Source organism: Contarinia nasturtii, unplaced genomic scaffold (genome assembly GCF_009176525.2).
Source record: "Contarinia nasturtii isolate CC-2019 unplaced genomic scaffold, AAFC_CNas_1.1 Cnas_scaffold_2166, whole genome shotgun sequence".
Lineage (NCBI taxonomy): Eukaryota > Metazoa > Arthropoda > Insecta > Diptera > Cecidomyiidae > Contarinia > Contarinia nasturtii.
In genome coordinates, this window is record NW_022199493.1 from 386,065 (window position 1) to 409,007 (window position 22,943).

Genomic DNA, 22,943 nt, shown 5'->3' on the forward strand with positions numbered 1-22,943 from the left:
CTCTCTCTCTCTCTCTCTCTCTCTCTCTCTCTCTCTCTCTCTCTCTCTGTGTGTGTGTGTGTGTGTGTTTGGTCGCGCGAGTTCAAAGTAACCTTTTACTTTTCCGCACACACCTAGTGTGTAAGGTAAAGTATTGGAATCGGTCGAAAAATTAACACCCATCAAAAATGTGTTTTTGGGGCCAGAGAACACGAATCTAGCGTTTTTTCGATGTCCGAATGTATGTGCGTACCCTGTACGCTGTACGCAAAAATTTGTTAACACGATAACTTTCAAACAAGAAAAGTAATTCAAAATCTGACTTCACAGGATGATTGGGGATGCCGAGGAATAGAAACCATTAGATTTTGAGCGAATTTGGTTGATAGAGTAAAGTGTCATGTCTGATGTGATGCCCATGGCCATCCATGGGAAAAATTCAAATTTTCTTCCACAAGTGATATTTAATGTATTCTTAAACACTCAAAAATATGTATTGGGGGTTTTTTGGGTACGAGAAAACCGAATATGACGTTAGTTTTGCGATACAAATATATTTCGACAAAATCTTCATACAAAAATTTCAAAAAATTTAGATTTTTCTATGGAAGCCATGCCTGTATGATATCTTAATGAGCTGAAACTTTACACAGGTTATTTTTTTCACACAAAAATAACATACTGAAGGTTTGAAGAGATTTCAATGCATAATAGAGATACCTCCCGAACAAAATTTTGGATTTTTTTCTCAAAAACGAAAATTTTGTATGGAAGGTACCACTTAATTTTATTGAAATTTCTTCAAACTTTCAGAATGTAAGTTTTTTGTGAAAAAAATAACATCTGCAAACTTTCGCATGATTAGGATATCATACAGGCATTGAAAAGTCTATCAAAAATTATTTGTATCGCAAAACTTATATCAGATTCAGTTTTCTCATGAATTCATATTTACGGCAAAAGATACTTAATAAATGCATGTTGTGGATCACAGTGCGGAAAAGTTCATCTTACGTATGTAAGACATTTTATTTTCAATGGAATTGAATATGTATGCATTCAGAAATTGGCGTCTTTGCATCATTCGCGTTTGTTTCGCATGGTTTTTTTCGCTTTTGTTTTTGATAAGGCAACGCCAGAAGTTAGCAGCCGGCAATTCGATTTAAATACGTCAATTTTGAGCACGGCACAAATGGATTTGCTGTGCTTGTGAAAATGATGTGATCCATATGCGGTGTGTGTTTTCGACGTTTTTATCATAAAACAAAACCATCGTCCACATGTTAAATCTCATATCTTGAAGTTTTTATTTTGCTCTTGTGAAAAGAATGCAACGTTTCTGCGCATTTCTACAGGATATACAATCGTCGTTAAATTTTCTAGTGATTCGCATTGGTTTTAAGCATGAAATTTTATCGTATCGAAGAAGATTGATTCGAATAATTTATCAAATGGTTTGATCATTGCATTCTGCCAGATGAACGAGCTGCACATTTGGCTCAAGACGAACAAACACGATGAAGACGAGACCAGAAAAAAAATCATATTATCGTTGTTGATGTTCCGTTCATTATCTGGATGCGGCAATGTGCATTCGGTGCATTTGATTCGACCGATTTTGATCTCATTTTGTTCCTTCGATTCGACGATTTAATTTCGGTATCATTAAATATGCGCACATTTCCTATCCATCTTCTTTAGATTTAGCCCAACATTAACCGTATTATTTCGGTTGAATATTTCAAAAACAAGAACTGAACGAGAAACAAAGAGAAATAGAAGAAGAGATGGAGAGAGAGAGGGAGATGAAAATCATGTTTTATTCATTGTCACGTTGTATTAAGACACCAAAGGACTCAATTGCAATGTCCATTTTTCTCTTTCTACATCTTTTCCGTTCCCATTCGCTATCGATGCCAATATAAGATTCATTTGTTTCGTGTGTCGGTTTTCAACAGAATAAATTAAAAATGTGCAACGTAGCCGATTGTTGATCGAAATTTGTTATCAAAATCTCGCACTATCCGCTGTAATTCATCACTTTGGCTTAAGTGAATTCACCACTCTCTTCTCTGTCTCGTGCACTCTTGTCTGTTCAATGCAATTCGAAATGCATTCAATATAACGAATAAGGCAGACAAAGAACACATGCATGACAGAAAACATAAATTCTTACACTCCATCTGCTATCTAACAACAAAACCAGCACCTCAAATCGCAAAAAAAGGGGCAAATGCCGTGAACAGAACCGAATGAAAAAAATTGATATTTACACTGAAAAAATGCGGCCGCAATCGTCCAATCGAATATTTAGCAATGTCTGTCGTCAATGTGTTGAGCGCTGCGCCAAAGGCAAATATACCAATTTGACGATAAGCATTTGTGATCCATGTTGGTATGCTCCATCCAAATACTTGCAATTTTATTTTGGCCGGTATCTTACTCAATTTCGCCTGAATGATTTCGGTGGCACAAATCTACAAACAAAAAAAATGAGAAGAAAAAGGTGAAAAAACCGATTAGTTTAGACACGACGAAGAACACGATCGAAATATTGTGGTGTTGTACAACAAGATCAAAACATTTTGATTCGAAGATACACGATCAAGAATGCGATGAACATTTAGAAACAAATGCATTTTTTTTTTTGAAAAGAAAGAAGATAAAAACTCTTTCGATTATGGTGTGCAGACAACTGAATTTGGTCAGAAAAACACTGCGCATCACCTTTAACGATTCATATCACTAAATGGTTTACACTTGATTTATGGATGAAACACTTATATGCGTTTTAACACGTCGTTGGGCTGACGATTCGTATGAAATCTGAACCGATCGATGTTTTAAGAGGAAAATATTAAGCAATTGTTGAACGTTTTGTTGGCAACTAGCATCAAAATATGAACCTACTTAAAATTCAGTTTGTATGAAAATGCGTTCAATTTTAACCTTTTTCAATGGATTCCCTGAAGTTTGAAATTACAAAGAAAACCTTACTGTTCTTAAAATCTTAAAAGATTTTTTGCGCCGAAATTCATTGAAAACTCGATATTTTCTTCTTACTTTTGTGACATTTTAGTTAGTTCGAAAAACTGAATGAATGCAAATCATCAAATTAAAAAAAATGATCATTCAAGTAAAAGAAAATGAATTTCGAAGAGAAACCATTGACACAGCTCGATTAAAGATAAAAAAAATCCTCTTATTAACCTTAATTGCATTTTAATTGAACGCCGCTGTATCGGCGACAAAATGTAAAAACTATTGCAGCACATAATCTTGCATCGAAATAAATCATAATGATAAAAATAATCATTGATTTCTTCAAAACTGATATATTCTAATCAATCGATCAATCATCAATAAATAATGGCACACGCAATGATTATAACACGACAGCCGTGGCCAAACAACGATGCAAATGAAAATAAATCATGATTTATCTGTGGCAGTTAAAACAAACAAGCCCGTCGTTGAAAGGTCTAAGAGCTGAAGAGAGGGAATCGATCAAGAAATATTGTGAAAATCGTTTGGTCAATAGTGGCCGTGGCGGGAAAAAAAATTATTATGTGTAATTGCACTTTGGTGCCTGTTATCTTGTACAGAGAGAAAAAAAAAATAGAAAAAAATGGTATTGGTTTGTTAGTGGAATAATGCGAGCACCGGTTGAACAGCATGTAATTAATTTGCATAGGTAAATAAAGGATTGCGCTTCATGTTGAGCAATGTCAAAAAGATTGACTGTGTGTGTGTGTACGCATCGGGGCAATTCGCTTGTTAGGTTAATAATTTGTAATTTGCGATATAAATAATAATATATTCAAGTTCGTAAATTGCAATGGTGCCATTCAATTCGATAGCAACAACAAGCGAAAGCAACACAAAAACCACAACAACAACAACAACCGATTCAAGTCACGGCGCTGTTTGTTTTATACATTGTAATTTTTGAAATAGCGAGTGCATGGTAATCGTTGTCGCCATCATCTTGAGCATGTCATTTGCAACATATAACCAATTTATTTACCATTTATGCATCGGCAAAAATATTGCAAGCAAATGTTCAAACCACACTCATTTCAAACAAGCTCTTTCTCTTCAATTCTTGTTAACAAGAATATGCGCGAAATAATCGGCATTATTTTTGTTGTTGTTGTTGCAAAGGACTGCACGCGCTATGCGAAGCGATTGGATTCGTAACAACAACGGGGCAGCTTCCATACAGCGGCCAAAACCAAATCAATTCAAACCGATAAAACGACATGTAACCGTCAATTATTGTCAAGATTTTTCTGCGGTTTGTGCAAAAAAAACAGCAATAATCCCATCAGAAGATATCATGTTTCACACACTTGTGCTTCGCAAAACGCTGCTCTTATTCAATAGAGGCGGAAGCATATAAAGCCAGTTATTTGCATTTACTTCACATTTTTATCATTTGCCGGGAGATTCAATTTCACGGCTGAAACAAAAGAAAACGAGCTGAGAATCGCTCAGCTAATGATAATCATTCATTCTCTCTAGCATAGCAACGCAGACAACACTGCTTTATCTTTATCGTTTGCAACAATTTATTGCTAGATTCTAATCGCATTATTAATGCAAATAGTTTGAAGCGATGACCAAGAGGGATAAAGTAACATCGTTGAATTCTCATTTCAATCTTTTTACATATAGATAAATTCGAAACGAAACTGTAAAGATAGCAAGTCCGTTTTGCATCGAAAACACTTTGGCCTTCGACTGGAATATCTTCAATCTAGGTGTGTCCATCCGAAATTGCTCTATAAATTACATAATCATATCAATTACATCTCATAATAATAATATATAGCCGTGTATATGTCCATTTTTTTTTTTGGAAAGGTTCATCGTTTGGGAAAATGAATTCAAAGGATGAACATTTTTGAAACGAAATTAAACCGTTACATTTGGATTTATTTGACAGTTGGAGAAGTGGCAAACACATCGTTTAAAGATAACCTGTCGCTAGCATCGAATGCATATGAAATGTGATATGTTGTGATACCAAAAAAAAACACACCAAAGTAACAACAGCCAATGTTTTGTAATGTGATATGATACGACAAGCCTCATCATCTCGTCTTCATCGACATTCCAACTGTTTCTGCTCAATTTCATTCCGTACGCGTCGAAGCTGCGTGTATCCAGTTTTTTTTGTGATTGTGTGCAAATGTGCAATTTATCATTGTGACGGAATGAAATTGGGCTCAGCTATAGCGACAAAAAAAAACGGCCACAAATTGTCAAAGTGACTTGAGAAAGAATCGGTGTGTATATGTCGTGCAATCGACTTTGCGCACCGCATGCACTATAATCTTAAAGCAATTGCAAACGACATATCGATTTATATAAATCAATTCGGTGTTTTCATTTCGAGGCGTTCAAATTTCACACTCTTAAAGTGGCCAGAGAAACACACCGTTTCGCACATCGGCAAATTTTGCGCCTTCATTACGAGATTGCTGAGAGAAATTGCACCAACTTGTTGTACAAAAATCATAAAATTTAATTTGATCAACACCAAAGTGTAATAAGAGTGTCTTTATTTCGGTTTGGGTTGTGTGTTCAGTTATATTGCCATCGGGAAGAATTACACTCGAAAATGACAGCACGACGGTTGATTTATAGCGGTAATTTTCGTTAACGGCCAATAAATTGACCGATTGCACGCGGCATCGACTAAATAATATGCTCGCCTTTTTTTCTTGTTGCTCTTTTGCAACAGAGACAATTACATGTGGAAAACAAAAAAAAAACACATATTTCGATTGCTTTCCGCCAAAAGAGAAGAAAAAATAGACCGATTAAAAAAAGAGGGATGTAACCGATTGCAATTAGCCGCGGCATTTATTGCCGTGAAATTAGCAATAAATTAAAATATTGAGATAATAAATATAAATTGAATTAACGATAAAAATCGCGAGAGAAAATTAAATTCCGGCACACACACACAAATTCATTGAATCGAAGCGACACATTCACGTCGATTCATCGATGTAGTTTTGTTTTTTTCATTCGCTTCAATTTGCAACTTGAGCAGAACTTACGAGAAACGATCCCGAAAATATTTCTCAGAAAGGATTATCACGTATCCCGCATTTTATACCACGATCGAATCAACACATCGCCGCGAATTCAGTCGACCAATAAATTAAATTTTCATGTGATTTTTTTTTTTCTGTTCGTCATTCGGCTCGTCTTTTTGTTCACTTTAAATCTTCTCAATTTATATTTACGCACAGTGTATGTCTATTGCAATATCAATTTGCGCGTTTGCGACAACCAAAACGCACACCATGCGTGAAATGAAAAGAGCGACTGACGTGCATACAATGAGCGAAAAAAGTAGGTCTACGAACAAATAAAAAAATGCCGAAAAAAATTCACCAAGATCACCGTCCGATCATGCTGCGCACGTGAAATTGGTTTTAACGCTCGCTGCACGAGATGCAACGACAACAACAGACCAACGAAATTGGTTATTAATTTTTCACGTTGCAATATCAATTATTATATTGAAAATGCTGCACGTGATGGCAGAATGGCACTTTTTTCTCTCCACTTTTTCCGGCTATCATTCAAAGGCAATGAAAGCGTAAATCGGCTTTAAGCATTTTAAAACAGTTTTAATTATTATTATCACTTCGTTGCGAACACCATTGGCAAATGAACGTTGGTTTTTTGTCTCTCTTGTTTTTTTTTTGTCTCTGTTGTTGTTTTTCTGTCGACGGCTGAATGTGACACAAAATAAATTCGTCTCTTTATTTCATTTTCTCTGATTTAACAAATAAATATCGTTATTCGCTTGAGTTGTGAGTCTACTTCACGACATACCTCATTCACTTCTTTAACAAACAATGCATTTTCAAGCCGTTCTAATTCTAAACATACTCATATGCAGCAAAACAACCACAAAAAATGCAAATGGAAATTCAATTATGCAAAGTAATAACTTCATTTATGGTCGTGTATCGCATAAATCAAACGACGGACGTGTTCTTTTATTGAATGAAGTCAAATACAAGGATCATTTCTAGTCGCCTCTTTTCCTCCCAAATATTTTGTCAACGCTTTTGTTTTCAATTCACCGGCCATCGACTTTGGCCCACCTTGATAAACCCAACAAAAATATTTATGGTAAAAGTGCGTCTTTGTCATCAAAGATCAAGTCCTTTTTTTGGTTTGTGTTTCGAATAAATTGTGTGGGCAAATTTATGTTGTGCGATTTGTATGTTGATTACAAATCATTATGTTTGGGATTTGGTTTTTCATTTTCTCTTTTTCGATCTTTTTTTGCGATGAATGTTGATTTGTGAACGGGATTTTGTGTTCTTTTTTCTCATCCATTCGACATATGCAAGCTTCGATATGCACATTTATAATACTTATGTGTCGATTTATGACCCCGGCCAACGCATCTCTTTTCCACTTGAAACACAATTTGCTGCATCTTTGTGTGTTGTTCCGCGTTATTTGGTCGTAAATTCTGTGCGAATGTCAGTAACGCAAATAAAATCGCTCGAAAGAAGATTGCCCCTTCTCTATCTTTCTCCAGCGCACACACACATTCATGAGACATTCAATAAATTTTATTATTTTTTATGATCATTTCGTGAATTTGGCATTTGCATGCAAGCTTAATTTGAACCTAATAAAAAGAGGTGGTCGTTTTTGCATAGCCCATTTGGATTAACTATCTGAGAAAGTACCTGTAAAACCGATTAGAAAAACCACAAACGATCTAAAAGTGTCTAACCGCACAATAATATAAAAAAAGAGTTGGTTTTGTGAATCGATTGGAAGCGCCGTAAAAAAAAGTCGATCGGATTGCATTTTATTTGTATCGAAATGGCGAAAAATCAAGGAGCAATCTTAAACAGATTATACAGTCAATTTGTATGCATATAGTTGCAAAAACGTTTATCTCTCATCGGATTAATTGATATATGCATTTGGTGCGGCCGTTGGCAGTGTGTAATGGCAGACGAATCATATGAATGAGAATATTTATTGCATTTCATGATTGAAGTAAAACAAAATCCGTATTATTTATGTGTCTGAATGGTGTTTTCATTCGGGTCGGGTTTTCCATTTGAAAAGCGGAACTACATTCCTAGATTACAATTATTTAGTCGGCATTTTATAGATCGCTTAAACAAAACACAAAACAACCAGCAAAAATAAGAAAGAAACGTTCTTTCAGCGGTAATAGTCGTATTTTATCAATGCGATGCGCATTCTTATATACTCGAAAAAACGAGAGAGAGAGAGCGGGAGAGAGAAAGAAAGACGAAGAGAAAGAGTAAGACCAAAAGCGAGGTCCGTTGTCGAAACAATGCACATGTTCTCTTGTACTGCTCATTTATTATTTTCAATAAGAATTGCAAGCATACAATGCAATTCACTAGCTCATTTGGCAAATGCAAACAAATAAATGACAACAACAACAAAAAAGTACTATGCCATTGATGTTAAATGTATAGAGTGCAGCAAAGTAATGTCTTTTGTTATGTTGTACTCTAGCCAAACTAAAGAGGTTAAAGACATTGTTTTCGATTGGTTTTTGCATAGTTTTTATGTGTGTGTGTGGTTTTTGAGTTAATGGCAGTCACATTGTGCAGTAAAAAAAGCGCATAAAAAAGTATTGACTGAATGTCAAATGGTCTTGTGAACCAGTTTCATCTCTTTTCTTTCTGTTCTGTTCTTTTTTTTCGGCAAACAAAACCAAAAACCAGATAGAAATCCTGACATTATTGCTGTCGCATTGGATCCGCATTACTTCAGCTCGGCCAACACAAGACTATTTATGTATTATTGTTTTGCGATATTATGAACAAAAACAACGACAAACCGAAAAAAACACAGATAACATTGCACTAGCATTCGAAATGGAAAAAATGATGTGCGGTCGGGTGGCTTCATTGACGAGAACTATGATTTACTGTTTGAAAAATCAGTCTCGAAGAGGTATGCTAATGGATCATTTATTTGTATGTTTGTACAAAGTAATATTGCGAAGACTCAGCATGGCGCCATTCACTTCAAATACCATAAAAAAACGAATCGAACAGCAAGAGAAATTTAAAAGAGAGAAAATCGGCATAACATCAAATCACTCGGATCCATATAAATCATAAAAAAAACTGCCCAAAAAAACAACCAATAAAAACAAAGAGCAAAGTTTACATCACAAAACTGCAATTCCAGGCAAATGTTTACAGGTTTATAGTTCTAAAAATGAATGCTTGCCGTGTTGCATGGCACTTTTCTTTCATTGCTATCTAAGTTTGATAAAACAAAAAACACGAAGATAATTTGAGAAAAAAAAGGCAAAAGTTACTTGATAACACTTTGAACAGTTTGAACGGCTGCCATGTACGGAGTGCATAGTGAAAAGCAATTTAAACATTGCATTTGCAGTAGCTTTAGCCACCAGTGGCAATTGTAAATATCAATGCTTACACATATTGGATGGATTGACCAGGTTTTCTTTCAGCTCTGACAACTTTATTAATTGTGTACATGCCATAGGGTTTAACTATTTTGAATAATGATGATCATTGCATTGAACGATCCAGTTTGAGATAAACAACGAAGCAAGAGGGAGCAAAATAGAGCCAAATGAGAATTGAATGAGAGAGTGAAATGAGACACACGCAATGATAACTATCGATAACAAGCGTGCATATATGCATATACGTCTATATGTATAAGTATATATTGGGGCCTGCGTGTGTGATGGATTTTTGCGCACTGACAAAACCGGTCATAATGCAATTCGCAGATCATTAAATTACAATTTACCATAACAAAGTTGTAGCGCATGCATTAGCATAAATACATTTTGGTTTCGAACAAATGTCGCAAATCGATGCAAATGTGCATTTAAAAAAAGAGTTAACAAGAGAAGGAACGGTATAAGGTAAACAGAAAAGAGTTTGTGAGAAAGAGACACTTTCGAATATAAAATCGAACGATAGACAGAGAGAGGGGTAATTTGCACGTGAAATTTTTGCTGGAAATTTTCGTAAAAAATCGCTTCCATCTCATGTTTTACACACAAATGGCGTGCGAGCAATTGTATGATGTTCAACATAACATTGTGTGATTAGCAATTGTTATTTTGTTCATTTTGTATATATGGGCTCTTCTCACTCGTTCAAATATAATATAAAATGTGCGTGCTTCAATACATACGCTCGAGCTATGAGTAATTGTTCCGTAATCAATTCAAAGTGGGTCCTTGAGTGACATCATAAGTTATTTGATAGAGTTTCTCCAGTACACAAACACACACTCGCACCGTTCACCGGTCGGTAGAATGAAAAATGACTTGAAACATTCAAATGTTAAATTGTTTGGATTTGTTGTCTATAGCTACTACTGTGTGTGTGTGTGCCCTTCTCTATCTCTCTATCTATCTCCATGTTACTGTGCAAGTTTATCGTCATGCAAATGATTTTCACTGTTTTTACATAAATATAGTATGTAGAATTTTGTGTTGCCTGAGTGGCGTCTACGCTGCACCTAATGCGAATCACCGATTGAATTTACATTTACGTTTGAATTAGACGCTCGGCTTTTGTGTGATAAGAGCACAGCATGACACACAACAAATTCATTTTTCAGATTATCGAAATAAGCCAAAAGAAAGGCCAATGCCAATCAATTCTTATTTTGCACAAAGTGTGTGGCATGTGTTTATCTTCACTTATTTCACTTTAATGTAATTTTATGATTTTTAGTTGTAGATAATAACCGAAACAAAGTGTACACACACACATACATACATTCTTTGATGGATTTGCGTCAAATTGCTTTCAAGTTGCAAACAACAAGTAACATTCAATTGAATCAACTTAATGCAATTGATTAGAGCGAACGAAAAAAACCGAATCTATTCGGTGCCTTCATCACATCGACAAAAACCATGTAATTATCTAATTAAAATGTTTTGTGTCAATGGTTTGAGAATGTTTGTTTGTGTTTTTCCTTCGGTTTGACGACATAAAGTGCACTCCATTTTCTCCAACGACAAACAAGTGTCGCAATCAAACTATCAAATGACATAGAATTTTTTTGAAAGAACAATAATGAATGCATATGAAGTTATAGAAATGCAAGCACTCAAAACATTCTCAAACAGAATTAAACACAGACACACCAAATTGCGCAATGTGCCATGCAATTGAATGACAATTTTCGATGATAATAAAAAGCCAAAACACAAGACAGCGTCGATGTTGATAAAAACAGGCGTCGATTTTTGGACAAATGCCACAATTGGCTATAACGAATTGTTTTCAATGAATGTTTGTATAGGGTTTCTCATGATAACCAACGAATACAATTTCAATTTATAAAAATTCACTCAAAATGTGTAGAATTCGGTTCAAATCAAATCACCAGACCATTGATCATTTAGATTACAAACACATTAACAGAAAAAAAACACTAGTCATCAGTTAGGATTCTTCGCAGCTGCTTGTTAAAAACCACAAGTGTTTGATAACAAGAGAGTGTCCGAAAAAAAATACGTTCGATAAATGTTATTGGTAGAAAAAAAGGCGTAAAAAGGAACACATACCAATCCGATAGGCAAGATGAGTCCGGTAATGTAGAGCATCCAACTTCGTACGGTTGACTCATGGAATGGATGCTTAAGTGATTCATCGTCACAGAAAAATCCTCGTTTATATGGATTGCCCCATAAGAATAGTGCTAAAATCGGCAGGCCAACTGTAATTAAAACATTAAAAAGAAACAAACACAAACATTTAATAAAAATCACACACAAAACGACCAGTCTGCGTTGGAATATAGAATAATCGAAGAACAAAACAGAGAAAATAAAAATACGTTTTTATTATTGAAAGAAGACAAAATGCGTTAACGACTTAAAATGGATTTATCAAATTATCAAGAGAGACGATCGTCACACAGCGTCGTTAATAAATCGATAAAAATCCACCAACCGAACATCGTCGATGCATACACATAAAAATTAATGACTCGAGAATGTGAATACATGCAGTCGAACAAAGAACATTCCAATAAGGATTACAATTGTAGACACATGAGAAATCAATACGATCAAGCATGTTTCTTACTCTAACACGTGTTGGGAATGGTGAACACACTCTCTTCACTTCAACATTTACTGCAGATGATATCTTGACGATTGCTTCGGTTCGAAAACCAGAGGCAATGAGATCGAACAGATTCTTCACATCACACAATTTTCATATGTCTGTTGATCGGATAAAACAAAAATTATATCTAATTAAGCAACCTAATGAAATTATTCAATTAATTCTCCAGCAGATCAAAATCATCTCTCTTTAACATATTCGAATTAAAAACGAAACGATTTTTTTTTTGTATTTGTTATAAATAGGTATGTCGTTTCTACGTTTGTGTCCAATCATTTTTGCAGCAATTATTAAGTTCTTAAAGTCATAAATAAGTGGATGAACAGGTAGAAATCTGTTAAGCACACACATCTGAAAAAGGTAATTTTTCCTTTTCTGGTTTTCTCTCTGTTTTTTTTTTTTTTTCAAAAAAAAAAATGATCCAAACAAGAATTGAATTCCCTTAACGGATTTTCGTTTTCCTTTCGTTTATTGATTTGTTTTTATACTGATTCGACACAAAATAATAATAATAATAATTCGAATGTGAGAAGAGCACCAATCGAACCAAACCATTTTCGTTGAAATGAGATTTCGTTGAGAAAATCGAAAATTGATGGTAAACCATATTTCGAAGCGAAATATGTAATTTATAATGATTGTACCAGTCTTGTTGAATGGCTTGAAACTTGACGATTGCATTAGTTTGGTTTTTAAAAACATCTTCATCGAGCGAATTTTCACATGAAATCACTTGGAATTCGGCTTTCCTCTCTCTCTCTCTCTCTCTCTCTCTCTCTCTCTCTCTCTCTCTCTCTCTCTCTCTCTGAACAAATTGAAACATTTTAAGCTTCATTATAAAACCGCATTAATTTAATGTTAAGAACTAGAAAGCATTTGTTATATTCTATGCATATATTCAGCCAAAAAAAACAGTGTCACACTCTGTCAAAATTGAATCAATTTTAAATGTGATTTATGACCCCGACGAAAAATCGGAACCGAAATTCATCAAGAGTAAATTCATCACTTCCGAACCAACTGACAACCATTTAACGGTTACACATTTTAACACATTAAAAACAAACGTTCGTTCTTTTTAATATTCGGTTGTAGTCTGCGACTTATGTCATAAAAGTTCAATGTTCCTTCGATTCGATTCACTGAAATCATTACGATTCTGTTTGACAAACGCAAATGACGCAATACAAATTATAACTTTGCCTTTATAGACGAATCAAATATGAAATGTGACACTTATCATGGTCGGTATCTGTGTATTAGACACAGAAAAACTATGGAATTATGTCAGTTGTGTTCGGCGTATATCGAATTTTGATAATCATACAAAAGAAATGCCGACAATTGAAACAACGATAGATTTTCAAATGAATCTCATTTCCAAATTGAACTGGTTCGTTTTTGCATTTAATAAGACACATTGTCATGTCCAATTTAATTTCAAGCAGCAATTCAATTGTTTCCTGTTGAGATCAAATGTGAGGCAATTTCTTTCGAAAAAAATTTGGTGAATTTGAGAAGAAAGAACAAAACTGACAATGTGATTTCAATTTGTTGCACTGGATTTCTGCCATTGTCGCTTGACTCAAAGAAATCGCTTCAAACTTCAATATTTCTCGGCAAATAAAGTATTATTTAAAAAAAAGCTCTTAATGTGCATTTCCTTCGGTTTGTATTCATGTTTAATTCCGCTTCAGTGAAACAATTCCAGCATATGGAGTTACAATCATATTTTTCTAGTTCAAATCATTTTCAAACGAAATCCGACACAAAAAAATGGTCAATATTGCCAAGATTCAAAGCAAAATAACCGATCATAAACCTTTTTTCGTTTTTTTTTTGTCTGTTTACGATATGCACCTGGGTTTTGGTATTTACTGGTCCAGTAAAGTCAAAGGCGAACCTGTCGAAAAAATGACATTTTTCAAAATCGATATCGATTGCATATGGCCTTTGTTATGGTCGTAAATTATCAATCATTTTTTGTTTGTGTATGCATTACAGCCCAACGTCATGGATTTGTTGTTGTGAGAATATTCCGTGTAATTGGTAGACAAAGAATTTCCGTTTGGCATTTGTGTGTGAGATTGTTTATCGTTTTATGCTTTTTTACGGTCGATACCTGTTGCACATTCAGGGCACTATATTGACTATAGTTAATTCAAAGAATGTCTAAGTAAGAACAAAAAAATGAAGTAGGCGATTGAAAATCGCTCGCAATAGAATCATCAAAACCAAACAAGTGACGTATATATTCCACATGGAGTTATTTACAATTCCCACCACATTTTTAGGCTTGTGCAAGCACATTAGTTGATTAAATCGCATAAAGTAAGAAAGAGAGAAACTAAATTTCTAAAGATTGATTGATGAAAAAATCGCAATTGAAAACAAGATGATCGCTGCGAAGATCGTCTGAAGATGAAACATGCTGCGTTCAAAATCCACTAAATAAATGCAATTGGATTCTTGAAACCCTTCTGAGTACATCACATTTCGGAATGTCTAACAAGTCATAAAAAAGTGACTACTTGAGAAAATCGAACTTGAGATGTGAGGTGAAACGAAAGAAGTAGTAAAAAAGTTGTGATTAAGCGAAATGATGAGTATCAAATCAGCTAATGTTCGACTCTCAATACATGGAATTTAACGATGAACAATGCGCATCACTCCGGAATGGTTTTAGTGTCGTTATTAGTAATACGAAAAGGAAACCTCTTTGATATGTCGATGTACGGTTTTTCATTATTGAAACATTTTTCCGGTCGAGTCAATCGTTTTAAATTTAAAAATAAAAATGAAATCATTGACATGAATGGCATTGAAAGTGTTTAGCAGTTTTTCGATCTTCATTTCAGCCTATTACGACACAACGAATATGACTGATTACCAAAATACAAAGGTTGATCTTTGGGCACTGGTTATGACTTTTTGAAAAAAAAATGTTTTTTTTTCTTGCATGTTTTTGTTCGTTAATTCCAACTACCTGACCGAACCCGTGCGTCCCCGATTGTATGCCGAGGGAAGGCATAAATTGGATAATATACGATCGTAACATCAATACAATTGTATATTTGAAATGTGTATTATGCTTGTGGAAATTGTAAATACTTTGCTTAAATCACGATTCGACATATACATATATATCGAACGATGATGAGCGATCAAAACTCAGTGTAGCAAATCGTATTTTCGATTTACTTTGATCATAAAACTCATTTACAGTGGCACACAACAAAGTCCCCGATTCAACTCAAAAACGAAGACGAAGCCGAACAATAAAGGGAAAGAGAATAAAAATAGAAGAAGTAATGAACACCGGGAATGAAGTTATGAACAATGGAATCTTTAACACGTACGATGAACACAAAATCCTTTGCACGGTACATTTTCCCCCTCGTCATTCTTTCCAATCAAATAAAGGGAATTCGTGTGTTTTTTTTTCATCATCATCATCAGTGTTTTCCAGTCAAATAATTTTCTCGGCGATTACAGAAAAGTCACAAATCTTAATATTTTTTTTTTCACTCAAATTCGATGCCCTGCTTTTGTCGAACGACAACAAACAATCGACAATGAATTAAAAGTGCCTGTATAACCTCGAGTATACTGGCTCCGATTCTTGTGCTGTCAATTTTTCTTTGTTTAATGTGCCAGTTTTTTTATTGCAATGCCCATATTAAAGGCAAAAAAAAATAACCTTTAATTTTCTCATTCTCGTTCTATTGTCCTGGCTCAATGCAATGCGAAACGTGGTTTTGTTCGTATGCCAAATTTCAATTTTTCATTCAGAATAGTTTTATGTTTCTTCGTTGGAATATCTCGTTTAATTCGGTCGTCTTCATCATCATTTTTCTTTTCATTTTGGGCCGTTGACGATAAACCGAATGTCGAAAAATTTTTGTGCGTGTGTGCGTGTTTTTTTTTTTTGCTTCTCTGTCAGAGGTCGTGTGAATGCCGAGTAGAAAAAAAATGTTGTATAAAAGGCTCGCTGAATTGAATGGCATACGGAAAATGCGTACGACCCGATTATCTTGATGTGAACGATGGGTGTTGCGCGATCATTTCAATACAATTGTACGATGTGACGTGTGAATTACTACGTGAGGCAAGGAACAAAAGACAACAATCATAAAAACGAGAATGAGAAGAGAGAGAAAGAGAGAGAGAAAATTGCGTCGCAGTGCAATATGCACAATAAGACAGTGCCATATATAGAAATTAAACAATGTAATGTGACAACATATAATAAAATTGAAAACAATTAAACTACGCACCGCAACCAAATTTACAATAGATAGAGCGAGAGAGAGAGAGGAAGAGAAAGAGTGAATCAAAAATCATACGCAACGTATGTGCACAAATAAAACTTGATTTCAATAAAAATCCGTGCTCAATTTGAAAATGTGCTGCATCTGGTGATGACAAATTAAACGGTTTCTTTTTATATATCAATATATGGCCATGGCAGACGGAGTTATTGTTGCCATTTTGGCAGCTTGTTTTACTTTCAATGCATGCATTTTCAAAATAGCCCATTAAAATGCGCTTTTTCAAGCATTTTCGGGTCGACTCGCTAAACACGCCGAACGAAAATGGGAAAAGAGAGAATGAGAGTGCGGAAGAGTGTTGAATCATAACATGAGGTTATGTACAATGTTTTTCGGTGTTGATATGCTTCAACAAAATATCGACAAATTCATGATGGGCGCACGCTCACGCTCCTCTCTCTCTTTCTCTATCTCTATTATCCATTTAGCGTGTCACATTCAACACATTCGACTTATTATTGTTGATGATTAGCATGAAAAACGGCAAGATATTCAAATGGTCGCATTAAATTGATTTTCAATCGGTTGTATTTTATGTATCGATTTCACATTTTGCCATTTGATGTGCTGTGGCCCATATAAAAGTTGCACCCGTGGCTTTGCATAGGTACATCGAACAATCGTTCAAAATTCAAACGAGTTTAATGTTAACGATGATTGGAAATCCGTATAAAATCAATATGAATTCATTGTCAAACGTCGATTGATTTACCATTAAAAAATCGTTCGGTAAAAAGAACACACGCGCCTACATCAACTGGCATACGCATTCAGTGTAATCACGAAATTGTGTGACATTCTCAAAAGTGAAGAACATTTCTTATCACCAATTGGACAATTTCACCGAATAATAAAGGCAACGCACCTCAAAGGTAATACCAAAATAAAATTCGTGCTTTTTTTTCGTTCCGAATCTCTTTTTTTTCAGACGTTTATCAAAATATGCACTCGGAAATGGTACGATTTGTTTTTTGTGTGTGTCTTTTTTTCTGCTTGTGGCACCGTGTCAAATCTGACACACCCGACAGTGTTGCTAACTATGTATAGGTGCGGTAGTATACACGGTGCGTAGTGTGCGGTGTGAGCAATCTATCTTCATTTAGATCGCTAATGAAATGAAACTGATTTGCGCGCCTGAATGGAATTGAATTGTTTATGAATGAAATCCAAAGTGATATAAAAACCGAGACAGGGAGACAACAAATGATTGTATTACATCAGAAACTCAATTAAATCAAATTAAACGCATGACGATAGATCGACCAGAATGATATGGTCCAACAACATAAATAAGTAAACATTTATTTAAATATGCTCTTCCGTACGCGAAATGCTGTTTGACCCCTTTCAATCAGGTCAAAAGGAACATATAAATATAGTACAGAAATGCTTTTTTCGTGTTTGTTGCTATTTATTTCTTCGGGTTTGAATCACTTTTTCGTTTCATTTACACATCTTCGATACAGTTTTCCATTCGTAGATTAAGACGCGAATGATTTAAAGCGATCATTTTAAATTCAGTTGTCAAAATAAACATTGATTCTTTAAATACAAACTCCATATAAATGTAATGCACCAGAGTGAGTTCGGTTCGAGTTTTTTTCGATTTTTCTCCACGCAGAATTTTCATTTCCTCATGATTCTCCAATGAAAATCGTTTTTTTTACTGATGAACCATTTTTTCCGACTCTTTCTTCGTTTTTTCTTACGTGCATTCATTTATTTATGGTTGTTGTTTTTAAACGAAGGCGAATCCGTGGTGGATTATAAATTCGAAGATTCACTTTTTTCTTCTGTCGATTGTGCATATGATTTGCAATTGGAATTGTCGAGGGAGTGATCTTTATTGGTGTTGATTGAACGATTGCGTAGGTTTTAACGATCTATATCTGTATGTTATTGACAATTTCAATGAATTTAAATGCATTCAAATCAAGCAAAAACACAAAAGAAAACACATCATAAAAGTGCTATAGCTATTTACGTCTCAATTTGAATCCATTAACAATTAACACATATCGAACCACAAAAATCTGTGGTGCAACCAAACGATATTATTTAAATTTTGTGTTTGTTTTGATATGCGGGTATTTGTTTTGGGTGCACTGAACTGCATCGAAATCTGTGCATTAGGCATAAAGATCGTTTTTTTTAAGCAAAACAAAACGGGAATTAAATACACATTGAACACTCCTGAGTGAAGGAAAAAAATCAATTTCCTGCTTTTTCCCTGATTTGTATGTCCCATTTAAGCAGAAAAAACAACCAACATTAACAACAATCGTGTTTTCATTGGAAAAGCCTCATCGTATAATTAGCTCTCTATTACTAAATGGAACCGAGCCTCCGTTTCCCTATACGTCAGATCGTTTTCACTGATTGCTCGTAATCGTATTTTTTTTACATGTAAGTTTGTTTACTCTCGAAGATCCTCTCGGCTTAAGCCAACTGTTTAAGAGTGTGATAATGATCAAACTGCCGCACGAAAATAAAGAAAGAATTACCCACAACATTACGGAATGCCACAAACACCGAAAATTACAATAATGAGAATGAGTTTTATTTTGTTTCTCTTCTCTTACTGATTTTCAGTGCACCGCGTGTGAAATACGCACATAATATTTATTTCGATGTCTTATCCCGGGAGAATGTTCAATGCACACATATTACGTAAATATACATCGAACACGTGCATATGACAATAACGTAAACAAAGTAACCGAATTATGAAAAATTTGTTGTTTTTCTTGTTTTGTCGTTATCAAATACCTAAATATTTGCATGGAAATGTAATTGAATGCAAGTGGAAACAATGAAACTTAGATATATGATTCTACGAAAATATAAACAATAGAGAAGAAAATGTTTATGCATTTTTGGTGCACGCGGGACGCATATATGGTTTTTTCATCTTCGGTAAATGTTTGTTATCTTATTTGACGGCATTTTCAAAGGCAATATGCAAAGTGCATGAGCGCACTTGATTGTTTTTTCTTCTTCTTCTTTCAATGCATCTACCATTCTACCTTATACAACTGTCCCTTTTTCACTCTGTTTTTTCCTTATTCTTTCTGCCTTACGCTCTTAGTTTTTTTCTTGTTTATCGAGGGGGAGAGAGAGAAAGAGAGAAAGAGAACGAAAACTAGAAAAAGAAAGCAAGAGAGATAGTGAGCGAAACTGAAAGAGAGAGAAAGAGAGAGAGAGAAGGAAAGAGATAGATATGTAATTCACCCTTTTCCGTGTTCCATGCACCGTTGTACTACAAAGAACTTACAGTGTTATTCCAAATAAATGTATGCTCATCAAATGTTTGCACTGTGCAAATCAAGTTGATTTAATCAACACCAAACGCAAATACTATAGAGAAACCGCAGTTTAATTTCGCTTATTTTGTTTCTCTCCATTTTCGTCGTTTTGTGATACCGAATGTGTAGATGCCGACAATATATACCCATGTGCGGTGTACTTGACATATTTAGCTACTTTACATTTTTTCAAACCAGATAATTTGTTTGCTTGAGAGAATATGAGAACAGAACAGAGTGAATACAAGCTCATCGACGTTGGAAACAGCAAACGAAAACAAAAACCACACACACACACACAAACATATATCGAAATTCGAAAAAAAAGGTCCATTGACTGTGCCTCGGTGTGTGAAATTGTGGTCGATGAAATGCGATCCATGAGTTGATAGATTCGCACAAACAGTAGCCAAACGGCAATATCCAGTAAATAAACAAAAAAAAAACTGACTATGAATACACCAAATGTGCTACCCGAAATGTTTGGAAGAAAGAGAACAGATATTATCTGGACTTTGAATCAGTTTCAAGTGCAAAAATGAACCACTTTTTATTGGCTTCGATTCATAGTTGTGAAGCATTGGAGGGAGTAAGAGAGAAAATAAGCTGCTGAGTGCAGTTGATGTGAGTTTTGGACCGCTTTCAATGGCGGCAATGGTAACAAATTCGACGCTCCATTAAAATTTCGATGACTCACATGTTTGAACGAGGATATTGATTAAATTGAAAGAAAAATTGGGTGGAGTCTTGAGAAATTTCGACGGCCGATTGAGTTAATTTAACAAAAATCCGAGTAAGAAAACGACGAAAATCAGGTTGAATTTCTACAGATAACATATGTGAAAGGATGTAACAAAAAGACATTTTTCTTAGTCTTGTATTCGTTTTGAGGGTCTCTTCAATCGGAATGTACATTTTGCATTATATATGTAACCAAATATTGTATGTAACACTTATATTATATAATATAATTATTATTGTATGTAACACTTGTGTTTTAAATCGTCGAACGTTTTGTTTGAATAATGTGGCATGTGAAATATGGCCATGTCTCAAGTGTCTACTCTCTCACATAAATGTATATTGTTGTGTTTGATGAGTTGTGAGTGATTTGTTTTACGTTTAATTGAATCATTCAATTTGAATGGCACACAAATGTAAAATCAAAAGATCATTTTGATGTGCAATACTCCCGAATCGGTGGTGGTTCAATGATCGATGAGCGGTGCGTGTGCCTGGCATTCTTGTTTCTTTCTGATGTTAAAAGTGCGACATGTTTGTTGGGTAATTAAGCGGCCCATTTTAAAACATTTGATTGACTGAATGACATGGTATATCGTTTTGACGATGGGAAAAAGTGGAAACGAAACGAACGAACAAGAAAAAAGAAGTTGGTTGTTGTTTTTTCATCTATGAATATTGTCATAGATGTAGCCGACGATGGATTTCGGATGTGTTGTATATAAACAATGTATGTTTTCCATCTGATCCGCTTCCTAAAAATAGGACGATTGAGATTTTTCATTGCAAACAAAACATATCGGTTTTTCTTTCGGTCGCCGGTAATATGGTGTGAGAAAATTGATTTTTATGGATTTTTCATCTAATTTCCATTTCGCGGTTGTATGTTGTGACAATAAAAATCGAAATAGTTATATTACCGGCAGATGTGCACACTTTTTTCACATTTTTACTTCATAATGCGCATACATTTTATATTTATTCAGGCGTTTTATCTACTTCCCCTTGGATCTTTTCTTTTTAAGTATATCGCGATCTCTCTCCCCCTCTCTCTATATCGCTCTCGCTTTATCAAAGTATTTACTTTTATATTTTGTGTTGTTGTTTTTGTCGCGATTTCAAAGTGTGAATGTTATAGTATAGTTGTTTTGCGTGGGCTCTCTGACCGACGTGTGTGCGACATAACAATTTAGCTTTTTCAATAAAACGAACAATAAAATATTAATTAACACTGGCACAATTTTTCTTCTCACAACATAACAAAAAGCATACAATCACTTAGCCATTCACAATAGAGCACATTGTGTCATCATTTGCCGTTTTTTTATCGCTTTGACTTCTAAAACATTACTATGTTGGCCGAATAATTGACGACTATTCAGCCGTTGCCGTTGTTTTTGTATCGCACGAAAAAGATAAGAAGTGAGAACTGCAATCGGAATGCCCATTATTTCTCTAATTTTTTTTGTAATTTGATGTTGACAACCCATTTGGCTTTGGGTTAACCTTTCAGAGGTGAGTATAAACTAAATTTGCGAATGCGTGAAAAAAAATTGAAAAATTTCGTCTCTAAATTGACGGTCGATGTCAATGTCGAGGCTATTTTTTTCCATTATCAATTGAAAGCGTGAGAGTGTCGGTGCTATTAATACATTATAAGCACAAACTAACTTGTATCATAAAAAAATCTATGTTATCACTCACTGAGACATTAATGATTAATCGTTACGTCTATTTTTTGCCATTTTATGTGATTCACACACTGATCTTTATCACATTCATGACAATTGATTGCGTTTTTGATCTTGAAACTGGAAACAAAGCAGCCACAACAAACTGAAACCGGTCTTAGTGTATTCACAAAAAAAAATCCCGTTTTCACTATTCGGATTATAGTAAATAACAAAAAACAGTCGATTCATAGACAATGAATCATAGTGCACGGGAGAAGGTAGAATCGTTGAAAATTAATTAATTTGTTAATAAAAATAGATAAGCGCCGTATCGTAGACATGAATCGATTCATAATCACCGAATACATCACGTTCGCTCATTATAATAGTGTTTCAATTTTTAAAAATAAAACCTTTTCGCACTTCACATTTCGGGGGCGTTAAAACAATGCACACGATTTATCCTTTACATTGATTTGTATTTGAATTAGCCGCGAATAAAAATGATATATGTGTATCGCATCAAATTGAACTTAATAAATAATGGTCGGTTTGCATTCATCGATATCGGATAAATAATTGGAATGCACTTTAAACACATGCACATTTCCCCAACTCGTTCAATTATTGAAAATCGTGCAGGAATACAAAAGCGATTGTAAACAATAAACAAGCGAGACGGTAAAACAATAACAAAATATTCATTCGATGTTAGTTTTTGTTCTAATGTTGAAAAAA

General features: G+C 34.6%; 1 protein-coding gene across 2 annotated transcripts in view; it reads right to left on the reverse strand.

Moving 5' to 3' along the window:
• LOC116347901 (putative phosphatidate phosphatase) overlaps positions 1-22,943 on the reverse strand; it is a 35,217-nt gene that overhangs the window by 4,723 nt on the left and 7,551 nt on the right. For both annotated transcript variants that reach the window (XM_031778707.1, XM_031778708.1), the window contains exons 3-4: positions 11,591-11,742; positions 2,253-2,456 (exon numbers count right to left, since the gene is read on the reverse strand). In XM_031778707.1, the coding sequence (XP_031634567.1) occupies positions 2,253-2,456; positions 11,591-11,742 (356 nt within the window). The remainder of the gene's footprint in view (positions 1-2,252; positions 2,457-11,590; positions 11,743-22,943) is intronic.